This window comes from Microtus ochrogaster, chromosome 18, assembly GCF_000317375.1.
Source record: "Microtus ochrogaster isolate Prairie Vole_2 chromosome 18, MicOch1.0, whole genome shotgun sequence".
Classification (NCBI taxonomy): domain Eukaryota; kingdom Metazoa; phylum Chordata; class Mammalia; order Rodentia; family Cricetidae; genus Microtus; species Microtus ochrogaster.
Window position 1 is genome coordinate 31,848,697 of NC_022020.1, and position 14,224 is coordinate 31,862,920.

General features: G+C 39.1%; 2 protein-coding genes across 3 annotated transcripts in view; one reads left to right on the forward strand and one right to left on the reverse strand.

Annotated features, from left to right (window-relative positions):
* The window catches only part of Scgb3a2 (secretoglobin family 3A member 2), a 3,255-nt gene extending 1,741 nt beyond the window's left edge, over positions 1-1,514 (forward strand). Inside the window, exons 2-3 of the mRNA XM_005356053.1 lie at positions 944-1,128; positions 1,491-1,514. Coding sequence (XP_005356110.1) covers positions 944-1,128; positions 1,491-1,514 — 209 coding nt within the window. The remainder of the gene's footprint in view (positions 1-943; positions 1,129-1,490) is intronic.
* A 6,310-nt stretch (positions 1,515-7,824) lies between these two features.
* Positions 7,825-14,224, reverse strand: part of C18H5orf46 (chromosome 18 C5orf46 homolog) — a 15,956-nt gene continuing 9,556 nt past the window's right edge. The window contains exons 3-4 of one of the 2 annotated variants that reach the window (XM_026783613.1): positions 12,851-12,908; positions 7,825-8,380 (exon numbers count right to left, since the gene is read on the reverse strand). In XM_026783613.1, the coding sequence (XP_026639414.1) occupies positions 12,860-12,908 (49 nt within the window). In that variant the 3' untranslated portion in view covers positions 7,825-8,380; positions 12,851-12,859. Of the gene's footprint in view, positions 8,381-8,738; positions 9,236-12,850; positions 12,909-14,224 lie in introns of those variants that run through there. The other variant, XM_005356054.3, reaches the window with a different exon arrangement.

A 14,224-nucleotide genomic window follows, 5' to 3' on the forward strand; every position in this document is an offset into this window, starting at 1 on the left:
CTTGTTCTTGAGTTCTCTGTAGTCCTCATTGTCCGCTATGTTCAGCAAGTCCGGTTTTCCATAATAATGGATATGGCATTGAAGGCTTAAAAAAAATCTTACTTTAGTGAACTTATACAGTACAACCCTGTCATCTACCTATTAATCATACCCATGCACTCTGGTCTCCCTCTCTGGATAGATGGCTAGACTAAGTGTGTTGTGTTGTGTGTGTGTGTGTGTGTGTGTGTGTGTGTGTGTGTGTGTGTGTTTGACATCTCAATGATGTATTGATCTTGTGTCTAAGTGCCTTTTGTCTTCTTAGTCTCAGAACTTCTCTAGCTGGTGGCAAGTATGATGTAACGAATTGAATTGATTTCATGGGCTGTGATCTAGTCCATCCATTCTTAGCCTTGAATGGAAAAGCTTTATGGCACCTCTCCATTGGCCTAAAGGCTGGGGCTGTGGCAAGCCTACATACAAAGCATCTTCTTACTCAATCACCCATTAGTTCCTACTGAATTTGTTGTCAGGACTTCCTCTTACCTCATGCCGCAGTCAGTTCTGAACATGTGGCACAGCAACAGACATATATACCTTCTTTCCAATGAGAGGATGAAGCTGGTAAAATAACACAAACATAATAAGGGAGGCAATAATAAGAAAAATATGAGAAAAGATTAAGAGAAGATGGCATTCACATTTAGTGGTTACTACAGGCTTCTCTCTAGGGGTAATGTTTGAAAAGAAACCAGGCCACAGCAGGAAATAAAAGACTATGTTTTCTGGGGAACATTCTAGGAAGATGGGCTGCCATAATCAAAGCCCAAAAGGCATACATATTTATGGGAAAGACAACTGAATGGATGTAGGCTAGGCCCTGTGATGGACAGAGAGGAAGGTGATGCGGTGTCGGACAGGGATGTGTGTACCATCTTTCATTCTGTTCTTCTTTGCTCTGCAGCCACGGCCTTCCTCATCAACAGTGTCCCTCTTCCTGCTCCCATTGACAACCTTATTCCCTTATTTGACCCTTTGAAAATGCTTCTGAAAACCCTGGGCATTTCTGTAGAACATCTGGTGCAAGGGCTGAAGAAGTGTGTGGATGAACTGGGACCCGAGGCTTCAGAGTCTGTGAAGAAGCTTCTGGTAATGACACAACTTGGATGGGGGAGGCATTTGTTCCATGGGAGAAACCTGAGCTACATGAATGTTCTCTCATTACTTATAAGTACATTATTTTTATTTCATTGATTATATTCATGAAATATGCATATTCCAGAGACTTCAGAAAGCAAAATATATGCATTTATAGAAAGAACATTTGAACAGAACAAGTCACGACTTTACCTAATTGCACAGCTTTGGGACCCTTGATAAGGCATACTGAGTCTTTACTTCAACATCAGCAAAATGTTGTCAAATAGGAGAGTAAAAGTGAATATTTTTAAACTTTCTACTTATATGTAAACTAGGCCTGGCTTCTTTATCTTTGTGCTTCTGTTTTCCAGGAGGCCCTATCACACCTGGTGTAAAGACGGGAGCGGACAGAGAAGGATGTGCACATCCCAGCTGGCTGAATCTCATTCTACCATTGCAGAGTGAATGTCCTAAAGTGTAGTGAGTCTAGAAGAGAATGAATAAAGCAATGAAAAGATCGGTGACTCCACCTGTGTTCATTCTGGAACCTAACTAGACAGTTTTCCTCTTGGGTCACAGTCTCTAGAGACTCTGTTATGGGACAGATAGTCTATCATATAAAGAATATACTCATTACTTTTTCTTATCTATATGTTAAACATCTCGATTCCCTACTATTCGTTATCTATTCATATCTCTAGATTCATCATCTTCTTAGTCTCTCATTAAAAAGTTGCACTTAAAAATGAAAAAAAATTAAGTAATGTTCGATGAGACTAAGACCACGCTGATGTCATTATAATCCCATGATGTCAATTCTATTAAGTCTCTAGCTACATTTAGACCATCCATTAGCTTTATGTGCCTTCCATCAGGTCAAGCCTTTACTACATAATTCTCATGCAAAGTATTTATAGCTTATCTATTTCTTCTGTTAAATCTAGCATTCACAACAACATTGAACTTCCCTTTCTAAGACAGAATTTTTGCTCATGTTATAAAGACCTGCAGAATAGATGTCAAACTTCTGTTGTGACACACTGGGCTATTAATGATTTGCCTTTGCTCACAGGTCCAATCTCATCAGTATCATTTTTATGTGTCTCCTCCAGTCCCAGACACATAAACCTTTCATGTTAATAGACCTTCATGAAAAATCAAGTCTGTTCCTATGGCGGGTATTACTGTCTTCTGCGTTCTTGGGCCTATCACAGTTCTTAGACCCATTTGCTGTCAGACATGTTTCTTTGTCCTTCCTCTACTCTGGTTTCTTTTAAGGAAGAAGGCAAATAGAATGTTGATTGTCATAGATCTAGTTTCTGTGGTTCACAGGTAAGTGGGCTTTGGACAGTTGACAGGAGTTGAAGAAAGAGAAACCTACTGTCTGGTGTGGCTCCCTTTGCTTTTCATTAGTGGAAGTCTCTGGAAGTGAGAGCACCACATCCAAGGTTCTAGGTGTTAGGGGTCAGGACTGCAATGAATCCCAGTTTTTCCAGGAGACTCCAGTCGGACTCTGATTATTTGATTGCAGATTGTGACTTTTCGTCTTGTCAGTTTTTAGCTTTTCTTCCTAATACAAGATTTTAAGCTCTTCTGTCATTCCTTCAGTCAATTCTAACATCTTAATCAACTTTTTGGATTATGTTTTATATAGTCGAAGCACTTAAGACTAACTTCTATTTTCTAGTTGGATTTTGACTAATACAATAATAATAATAAGATATCTTGATTTCCTGACTATCTTTCTTTATTTCCTTTTTAAAAAAAAAGGACAGATTAGTTCTTGACTCAGTATGGGTTTATGTCATAATAAATCCATTGTAAAATAAAAAAAGAACACCAAATACTCCCAGCCTACTGAACACTGTAGCTTGGCCTCACAGGACAGTGTAGAATGCCAGTGTGTACCTTTTCCACCATGTAGCTGTCTAGAAGCTGTGGCTTGATACCATTGCCCAGGATGATCAGAGAAAATCTTATTCTTAATGTTGGTCTCCCAAGTTCATAGTTTGAAATGCCATTTCTGTGGAAGGCCTCTGTACTATTGTAAAGTAGGAAAATCACGGAGTCAGGGTTATTTGCAGTTGCACCTGGTGGCGTTTCCTGTTTCATTTTCTCACCTGTCCACATCTGTGAGAACAGATTAGATTGCTAGTTGCAGTAATGAGCAGCTTCAAATCATATGTCCTTGACTCACAGTATATGGCCAAGTATTGACACTAGTCTATCACACATTAGCTGAATTCTTTCTTCAGCATTTGAGACCACAATAGTCCCAGGGAAAGAAGAACTGGAAAAACTATGGGATGATTAAAACTTCTAATTGAGGAAAAAGACCAAGAATTTGAGAGGGAGTAGGGATGGGAAAGGTTGGAGGGAGGAGAAGGGGGAGATGTAAATACACTACACATATATAAAAATTTTAAAGTATGTTTATTTTTTAAAAACTTCCACCTGAAGGTAGTGCATATCATTTTCAATTATTCTTTTTACTGTTCAAAGACAGTCAGGACTGATCACTATTGACATACTTTGGAATGGATATATTACATAGTTCCTCAGTAAGAAGTACATGTATCATATAGTTATAAATCAATATAACATATTTCTTTATACTTCAAGGTAATTATTTTTTTCAAGGTAATTATTACCTGACATACTTCTATTACACTTAAAGTTTTGCTCACTATTTGTTTTCATCTATTTTACTTCTATTTGATCATTTATTTCCATTTTCTTAAAGAAATTTATTTTCCTTATTTTCTGTTCTTATTTTCTGATTTTCCCAAAAATTTCCCCAGAATTCTAAACTTGAGTCTCCTCCTCTCACTTTGTATGGAGTCTTAGTGTGCCACAGACTCTCCTTGTTTTCAACTTTGAAATCTATCATTGGTCTTTATCTCTTTTTTGAGAAGAGATTTAGTTACTTGCCTGACAACTAACTCCAAGAGATGTCCCTTCTAAGGTTTAACTCAATAATCTGTCATTTAAACTTCTATCTCTCAAAACATAGGTCTGACACACCTAGAAACTCACAAAGACTGTGGCAGCAAGCCCAAACCCTACAAACGTTCAAACCAGAAGAAATCCCTACATAGAGAATATGAAGTAGACACAGAGTATTACTCCTAACCAAGAATTGACTTGTAATTGATATATGTGGGGAAAGGGAAAATTGTTTTAACCAGTGGAGTGTCAGTGAGTCTATCAACCACATCCCAGTGCTGTGTGACCCTGAAAACGTGACTTGTATTTGTGCTATAGAGGAAGAGAAACATGAGAAATGTGTCTGTGTGTCTCTCTGTGCATGTGTGTGCTGAAAGGGAGATGTAGTTGAATGTCCAGAGAGAGAAATATGAGAGATATAGGAAGTGTGAGGAGATGTAGCTATATAGAATATATATATATATACATATATATATATATATATGATGTATATGTGAGGAAAAAATATGTGTGTGGAGAATGTAATTATGTAGAGAGAAATGTGTTAATGTAAAGAAGAAGTGTGAAGGTATGCAGCTATGTGGAGAATATGTGGAGAATGTAACTGTGCGAAAATAAATGTAACTATGTATAGAGATGAGTGACTGTATGTTGTAATATGAGCGGCGGGGCTGCATCCCCAGCACCCCAGCTGTCTGGCTAGCTCATGCCCCGAAATAACAACACACAAACTGTATTCATTTAAACACTGCTTGGCCCATTTCTATCTAGCCTCTTCTAGGCTAATTCTCACATATTAATTTAGCCCATTTCTAATCATCTGTGTAGCACCGCTAGGTGCGCTTACGGGGAAGATTCTAGCCTACGTCCATCCTGGGTCGGAGCTTCACTGTGTGTGCCTGCCCGGGAGAGAGGAGCATGGCGTCTCTGAGCTCACTTCCTCTTCCTCCCAGCATTCTGCTCTGTTTACTCCTCCCACCTATGTTTTAACCTATGAGGCCAAGCAGTTTCTTTATTACTTAACCAATGACCTTCCTCCATCAACTGTATAGAAGAGAGATGTATGTATGTAAAGACAAGTTTATGTAGCTGCAAGTGAAAAGATGTAACTGTAGAGAGATTGTCAAGAGAAAGAGATTATTCAAGATGAAGTAAAAGAGAAGGTTGTCATCAGGAAAGCATCTGCTTCTTCCTTTTTTCTTAAGTTACTATCAGAAAGTGTGTATTTCCTTATTTGCCCTGAGAAATGTCTAGCCCTCAGGTAAAGAAGAACTTTTTTCTAAGTCCCAACTACTCTGAAGGCATCCTTTTACTACCCAGAATGCAGTCCTAGTAGCTGGCCTCCTGGGCTGTGGTAATGGCCTACTCATCTAGAGATCTTACTGTGTGCCATCTTACCAACTCATACACTGGAAAGCTACCAGAGGAGTGACTATCCTCATCATACAGAGAACTTGCCTCTTCAAAGAAATGAAGCCACATCTGTGTGTCTGAAGTGATTTGACCAGATGCAGGGAACATGAACAGAGGCTGTATGAATAGAAGGGTAGAAACCAAGTTCTGGGTATCAGAATCACAGTCTCTTTTTCCTCTAACAGCCCAGAAAACCTTTGAACAGTTTTATTATGTCCAGTGTCCTCCACCTCCTCGAATGGTAACGCCATGCATACTGAGGCATTAGCCAGCCATGTAGGAGTCATTATCAGTACTTCGCTCTCCCTGCCAGATCCCATCTGGCTCCATGGAGTCACCTCCTATCTTCTTGAGTTCCGTGGCATCACTTCTTTCACACTGACACCATTTTGCCCTGGTCTGTTTATCTCTTCCAAGTGCTCCTGAGCAGGCTTTCCATTGTCCTCTCTTCTCTACATCAACTAAGTGGAGGCTTAAAATGTGAAACAGTGTTCACATTCATTTTAATGCTTAAGCACTTTGATTCAGGGTTTGAGAAGCAAATTTTTGGGACAGCCTGTGAGATCCTGAAAGATTATTTTTCTCCATGACTTCTATGGATTTATTCTTCCAGCTGTTTTGGCTTTCCCCTGTGGGCAGAGCACAGCAGTGCTACTACAAATGCCCCTCACTCTACTTCAAATGCCTCTTCTTCACTCTCTTTGGGATTTTTGTCCCATTCCAGCATCCTGCCACATTCTTTCTTTTTCCCTCTTCAACCCAAGTATTACTTCTTTTAAAATATCCACGATGACTTGTGTTTTCAAAATTCAGTTGTAACAGGTTATAAGAGAACCACTGTTTTCCCCTTTTGAACACTTCTTTCAAAACAGAATGTTGCATTGAGGAATGACGGATTGTGATTGGTTTCCCACTTTGGGGAAGTTCAAAATGAACAGAATATAGCATCCGCCAGTGCCCATGGAGCATGACAATTTATGAGTGAAGGGGTAACATGATAAAACTCTGAATGATACATACTTTAGATATGCTACCAAACATTTTATTTGAAGTAGTTACAGAAGATGAATTGTTCTCAAGTTTGTTTCTAATATTTTTTGTTCATGTTAATGCATTCTTCACCCATGTCACTAAGAAAACTATATTAACAACAGGAAACGCCAGATATATGACTTCCCTCTCATTTTATCTGTATCTGGAGGTAGGCTAACAATGGATTGGGATTTCCCAAGGTAGCCTAGGACCCATATAAGCCAACTAGGCACAAGATGCCAGTAAGTGCTATGCTAGTAGAACGAATCAATATAATACCCATGTAAGCAAGACACTTCTGTCATGCATTTTGAATGGACTCTCTCAGGTGGTACTGGAAATAGGAACAGGAACAATGTCAACACTGGGTTTGCAGTAGGGCTAAGCAGTTACAGTCCAAGAACTCTGGAAATTGTCTGTTCTTTGCAGAACATTTTCTCTTCTCAACCTCTGCTGCTATCTTTTCCTTACTCTCCAACAATACCCGAAAACTTTTTTTCATATGAATAGTGTGCTTCTTTTGTGATCTCGTGGTTGTACCTGTTCCTATTTCCAGTACCATCCAGAGAGAGTCCGTTCAAAATGCATGACAGAAGTGAGTTGTTTACATGGGTATTATATTGATTTGTTGTAGTAAAATTATCACACAGATACAAATTAGTGAATTAAAGTCTAAAAGGGGCTAAGGACACAACTCAGTGGCTAAGAGTGTTTGGTGTACAACAGTCAGAAAGTGAGTTTGGATCCCAGCACCCAAGTGGCATGTTGGGAATGGCCTTGCCCAGGCCTTCCAACCCCAGCATTGTAGGGAGAGACAAAAGACTCGCATTGGTTTGTTGGTTGTCATGCAGCCAAAACACTCAAGTTCCAGGGTCCAGGAGACACCCTGTCTCAAAGAGACAAAGCAGAGACTGATAGAAATATAGAATACTGGTGTATAGTCTCCTCTGGTCTCCTTGCAATGAGCAGCTCCTGGTGCCCACACAGGTGCATGTGAGCTCTTGCTCTCTTGTTCTTGTTCTCCTTGCTTTATGACCTCTCCTCACTCTCTCTCTCCTCCCCCGCTTTCCCCTCTGTCTCTCTGTTTCTGTCTCTCCTCTCTCTCTCTGTTTCAAACACACACACACACACACACACACACACACACACAGTGGAAGAACATTTACATAGCTTATGAAAGACTCTGGGTTCAATCCACAGTACTACAAATAATGTGTCCCCACCAAAACAAAACAAACAAACAAACACCCTGAAAAGAGATTTGGGGAACACAATTGATTCACAGAAGCATTCTAATTGTCAAATGCTGAGTTTAATAGATATTTTGATAACTTAGGATGGGTGTGATATTTGAAACTGATGCCATTCTCTAAAAGATGCAAAGAATGGGCTATCTCAATTCACTGTAAAATACAACGTTCATTTTTATTTTCCACTGGTTCAATATTCAGTCCATGGTTTATCCATCAATATCATTAAAGGTTCTTTGTGCTGTATGCAAATCTATCACAGATAAATAAAAACAGCAAGATTGTCAAGTAATAGCTATCATCGAAAATACAATGACTGCATTCAGGGTGGGATTGGAAATAGGAGCTTTGCTTGAGAAGGACCCGGGCAAATATGTTGACCTAAAGAGTGGAAACAGAATGAATGTGTGTTCTAGACTCCAGTGTGGCCACGGTCACCTTGCTCCACGACTTCAATCGTGTCCTCTTGACTTAGTAGATGGTTCTGGGAGAAAGTGCCTGTCGAGTTGGCTGCTATGGCTGTTGAGGACTCAGCTCTGTGCACTGAAGTGAACTCTGTGAACTGTAAAGAGGCCACACTCATTGGTTCAGGAACTCTTCCCTCCTCAATGCCTGACATTCTAGCAGAAGAATAATGGCCGTGGAAGAGAAACAGACATTTGAATGAAAAGAGGAACATCAGTAGATCAGTTTTGAGTTTACTAACAAAGGACTTGGGACTTAGATATTTTGAAAGAAAAACTTTTTTTTAAAAAAAAAATGTGTAAAATATTGAAACTTCATATATCTTTAGAAATTAAAAACTTTATTTTTTTTAAAGATTTATTTATTTATTATGTACACAGGTGTTCAGCCTCCACGTATGCCCGCACGCCAGAAGAGGGCACCAGATCTCATTACAGATGGTTGTGAGCCACCATGTGGTTGCTGGGAATTGAACTCAGGACCTCTGGAAGAGCAGTCGGTGGGTGCTCTTAACCTCTGAGCCATCTCTCCAGCCCTAAAAACTTTATTTTTGAAGCAAGAATTAAGTCCCTTTTCTACTACATACTGGCTTTTAAATTTTAAATGTGTTACTTCGTCTTTTAGAATCTGTTACCCTATATGTGTATTGTATATACAAAGAAGCCTTGAATTTGCTTATGTACATATGTATAAGCAATGTATCATCTCATTTTTTGCTTCATTACAAAGTTAAATATGGCAGGGAAACTTGTCCGGAACAACAAAAATCTCCATAAAGTCAAGTATGTAATGCTAGAACTCTAAGAGGGTCCTTTTTCTGACTTTGTAGAGACAGAAATGCAATGTCAAAGAGCTGGATTGGATTATATTTTTCTAAAACTGGGGATTCATTCCTGGTGACTTGCTGGGAGCTGCCTTGATATCTCAGGTTCTGGACGAGTTTGTAAAACAGAACTAGATGTTCAGGATCTGGCTGTCCTTGTTTTGTCCAGCTGCCAGATGGGTGTGCCCTTTAAAACACAAGTTTACAGAGACCAACAATTAATATTCTAACTTAGCAACAAAGTGAATACTTTCTACCTTTTCTTTAAAATTTTAATGCTTCTGCACTTGAAAGCAAGAGGGGATTTATAGTAAATTCAGCTGTCAAACAGGTTTGAGAAAGTAGTGAAACAAAATTACAGAAACACACACCCAAAATCTCTAGATATATAAGCAATGGCTTAGCACCAAATGATGGAATGCATGCAGAACAAAGTCAAGGACGAAGAGAGACATCACTGTCACTGTGGCGTGGTATTTGGCAGATGCAAAAGACACAGCAGTCACATGCATTTTATCTTATCATTGGTGGAGAGCAAGCTGACCTGAAAAGTGGCAGAGTGTGCCCAACTTTAATTCTGATCATCTGTTGCAGCAGAACTTTCCATTTAATTTACTTATTTTTAGGTACGACATCGTAAATCTAAACACAAGACTGTGTGTGTGTGTGTGTGTGTGTGTGTGTGTGTGTGTGTGTGTGTGTATTCTTAACAAAAGTAATCTTCATAGAAATAAAAATTAGTAAAGGACATTCTCATTCACTGCTTCTTCTGAAGATCTTAGTTACCTAATGAGGTTTATCTAATTTTTTTTTTTTTGGAGAAAAGGCAGTTTAGAGTCAAATATATCAAATGAATTAAGAAATAAAAAGGAACAAATTGAATCCAAGTGGCTTCAAGTAATTCAGGGAAATAGCAGTTAATTTTTTTTTTTTTTTGGAAACCCTATGCCTAGTGGGAGTCACATCAGTGTAGGGTAGCTGAGGATGAGGGTGACTCAGATTAACGAGGTGTTCACTTGCTGGAGCATCATCATTTTCTGATCTCTGTACTGCTCTCTTTTCATCCCCTGATATTGACTTAGCCCAGCTCACTTTCTTTGTAAAGCCTTCATCATGCTCACGCCTCCTCCTTGGGTTCCTTGTTGCCTTTTCCCAAGACATTACCCTAGCCCTACCATAGGTACCTATCATTTACCTGCACATTCTCAGGGTACACTGAGCTCAGTGATAGTTCAGATGATGACCTTCCCAATGGCAGCATGCACAAAGTTTAACACATAATTAGAATGGAGTACTACTCATTAAGGGAGTGTGTCAAAAAGGCGACGAGTGCTATAAACATGGTACCAAATACACGACTAAAATAAACACAGGGCACATATTGATCCTCTATCAATTATCATTAATTATATGTCTTTAAAAATTATCTTTTTACTTATTAATATGCAAGTGTTTTTTCTCTCTGTGTGTGCATGCATGTGTTCAGGGAGGGTAGAGTTCTTGGCTGCCCTGGAGGGAAAGTCAGGCACTTATAAGAGGACCCACATGGGAGCTGGGAAGCAAACAAGAACTTGGAAAAGCAGTAAATACTCAAACTGCTGAGCTATCTCTCCAGCCCCACTAATCTATAAATATATTTTGGTCACATTTTCTGAAATAGAGAAACAGACGTTACTGTGAATCACTTAATTGTAAAGTGATGACTTAATTTTGATTAGATAAGACATTAACCGTAGAAACAAAACTTCAATTACCCATTAAGGGCTATTCATAGTGATTATGTCGTGGTCATTTAAAGAGATACTCCATATCAAAATTCTTTTACACTTCCACATTGAACCATTTTCTATGGATCATTAAGGCAGCTAGAGTTTATTCAGAAATCTATCTTTTCAAGATATTTTTTTTGGGGGGAACCAAAAAAAGGGAATCCTTCCATTACATTCTGGAATCTTTATATTCCTCTAGTGTTTCAAATTCAAAAGCAGAGAAATGAGGCTTAAGGAGGTGGAGTCACTGGTCCACTGAGGCACAGACAACAGGTGTCCTCAGTACAGGTTGAACTTGTACCATCATGATGTCAACTGATCTTTTCTTTCTCCATAATGCCTCATCTGAATCCCCGGTTGGCCCTGCCAGGATTTGGGATATGGGCATAAATGATTACAGGTGTACAGTAGCAGCCTGGATGAAGACAAAGTATTAGGGTGCTTAAAACAGAAGGAAAGCTCTTCCCTGAGGAGAAGATGGAAACATGAACACACAAGTGAGTGGTTTTAGATGTCTATCTGGCTTTGAGCAAGAATCAGGATTATGTGCGTTGGGCAGATCTTGATTACAATCCCCAAGCCTTATTTCCATCCTTCAAAGCTCATGAAAGAGTAGGCTATGCTCTAGGGTAATCTAATAGTGACTTTCTGAGCTCACATTGGCCACACCTAAGTTAAGAAACAGAGCCAGTAGAGTAAAGAAACTTTCCCAGCCTCGATAACAACAGAAGTTGAGAAAGGCCATGATTGCTGGAGGTGTACAGAAAGCAAATCAACTAACCAAGAGGGAGGAGTTTTGTTTTAGCAAGCGTCATGGTTGAATCATGACTCCAGCTGCTTCCTCATATGCCGTCCTCTGCTCTCCAGCAGTGATAAACGGCTCAGATATAGGACACATATCCTGGCACGGGACTCAGTTCCAGTTTTTTCCTGCTCCCATGATATGACCATATCCACAACTGTTTCCATGTTTTTGTTTCATCACTTGTGAGACTTAAGATAATGATGTTTGTCTTCTACAGAAACTATAAATTAGGTATCCATCCAGCACTTAAAATGGAGCAGTAACTCATTTCAACTCAGGAACTGATACTGCTTTTCCGTCTGTATGATGTTTGTTTTTCTATTTCAACCTTAGTTCTCAGGAGATAATTGAGTAAGGGAAGAGTGGGTGTTCTGGAATTCAAACCATATGGTTTGCAGGTAAGCTAGATGTCTGTATGGGTGACAGGGAAATTTCTAGTGCTTTCTCTATGGATTAAGTGCAGCAAATTCCACTCTTCCTATGACTGACTTACTGCATAATTACATGAGTCCTTAGATGTTTATTTTCTAAGTGTGCACCACCCTCTTATTTCACAGGTGGATTTGTACAAAGCAAGCTAGAGTTTGGATGTTGAATAATCCCCCTCCCAAAAGGCCTAGGTGTGAAAGTCTTGATTCCCTAGCTCAGTGCTATTAGGGGTTGTGGAAAGACTTTAGCCTTGAGTGTGTGATGGGAAGGTCATTATGGGACTCTGGTTTGCTCCTCTTTCTCTTCTTGACCATGAGGTGAGGGGTTCACAGGCCCTTGATATGATGTACTTACTACCTCACGATTGGCCCAAAGCAATGACACCAGTGCATTAGCGAAAGAAACCTTGAAAATCAGGAGTCAAAATAAATGCTTTCTCTTTATAACCTGATTATGTCATGTATTTGTAGAGGAGATGGGAATCTAATGGCAGGTTCTAAGGAGAACTGTGGCAGGGACCAGACCTCCTCCTTCCCATTGCTCACTGTTTCATGCTACACTTGGATTCCTCCCTTAAGAGCCTCTCAGATGACAAACAAAACAACAATATAGACACTTCAGTGTAATTTTAGAAACAAACTACAATTAGTACAAAGAAGGAACAACAACAACAAAACCCTACCATTCTGGTTGTAATTATTCATGAGTCCCTAAAAATCGATGAATATAATAATCCAAACCCCTATTTTCTGTGTCTAAAATGCTATTATTTTGCCTGTAAAGCATTAGTTAAAATCACCTTAGGAGGTCACTTTGAAGATGGCTGTCCAGGGTCCTCATCGAGTTCCATAAAGCTTCTTGAAAAAGAGAAAAAAAAAAGCAGGAGTTATATAGACTTATGGGAATGTTAACAAGATCACACTATTACACTGTCTCATTTCCCCTCATTTCTTTCAATTTGAATTTTTTATTTTCATTATTTTTTTGAAATTGCATCTGCCTTGTTCCCTAGGCTAGCCTCATACTTGTAATCCTCCATCCTCATCTCTCAGGTAGTCTGGGTTACAAGCCTCTGCTACTGTGCCTAGAACTAAGCTTTCTCATAGTTGAGGGATAATTTTCTTCTCCGGATGTTGCTATAAGAAAGTGAAGTAAGACTCAAGATTTCCACAATAGTTTATAGTTGTTAAGGTATTTGGGCATGATTATCACTGAACTCAGTAACAAACCTATCAGTTATTGGTCTTTTAATAAACAAAGCCCTATAAGTATTATGCATTGTGTATATAAATATGTATCTGTATGTGTTAGCTATGCATACACACACATATAGGATGCTAGCACATAAAACAGGATTTATCAAATAATATGAATTTGAGTATATTTGTTTTGCTAATTTTTATACTTCTTTTACATGTATAAAAAAACCAAGAAAAAAGATAAAACCACATTTTCACAACATATGGATGATGGATCACAAAGTTCAAAACCAAATTCTCTAGAGTGATGAATATATGTCAGGCACACTATCATCTATAACTAGGAACCAGGGTAGTTTCTGAGAAGATAAAAGATGATGCAAAGATATGGTTTTTGAACAGGCTGTAGTCTGTTCAAATGGAGAGTGGGGACATGTTCAGGAACAGGTCATTTAAAACAAATAGGGGGGCCCTGTCATACAGATTCATATTGAGAATGACAACTCCTGATAAGAAACTGTTATTTAGCTGTTGATAAAAACTTCCAAAAGGAATCTGTGTCTGCAGAGACTGAGTGGCTGATTAGAATTTGAGTATTGGAAACTCAAGTCCAAATGAATCAAAGACCTCAACATAAAGCCAGCCACACTGAACCTCATAGAAGAGAAAGTGAGAAGTCCACTTGAATGCATTGACACAGGAGCCCACTTCCTAGATATAACCCCAGCAATGCAGATACTAAGAGAAAAAATTAATAAATGGGACTCCTAAAACTGAAAAGCTCCTGTAAAACAAAGGACATGGTCAAGAAGGCACAACGGCAACCTACAGAATGGAAAAATATTCTCACCAACCCCAAATCAGAAGGAGGTCTGATCTCCAAAATATAGAAAGAACTCAAAATATTGATCATCAAAAGAACAAATAACCCAACCCAATAAAAATGGAGTACAGACCTGCCGGGTGGTGGTGGC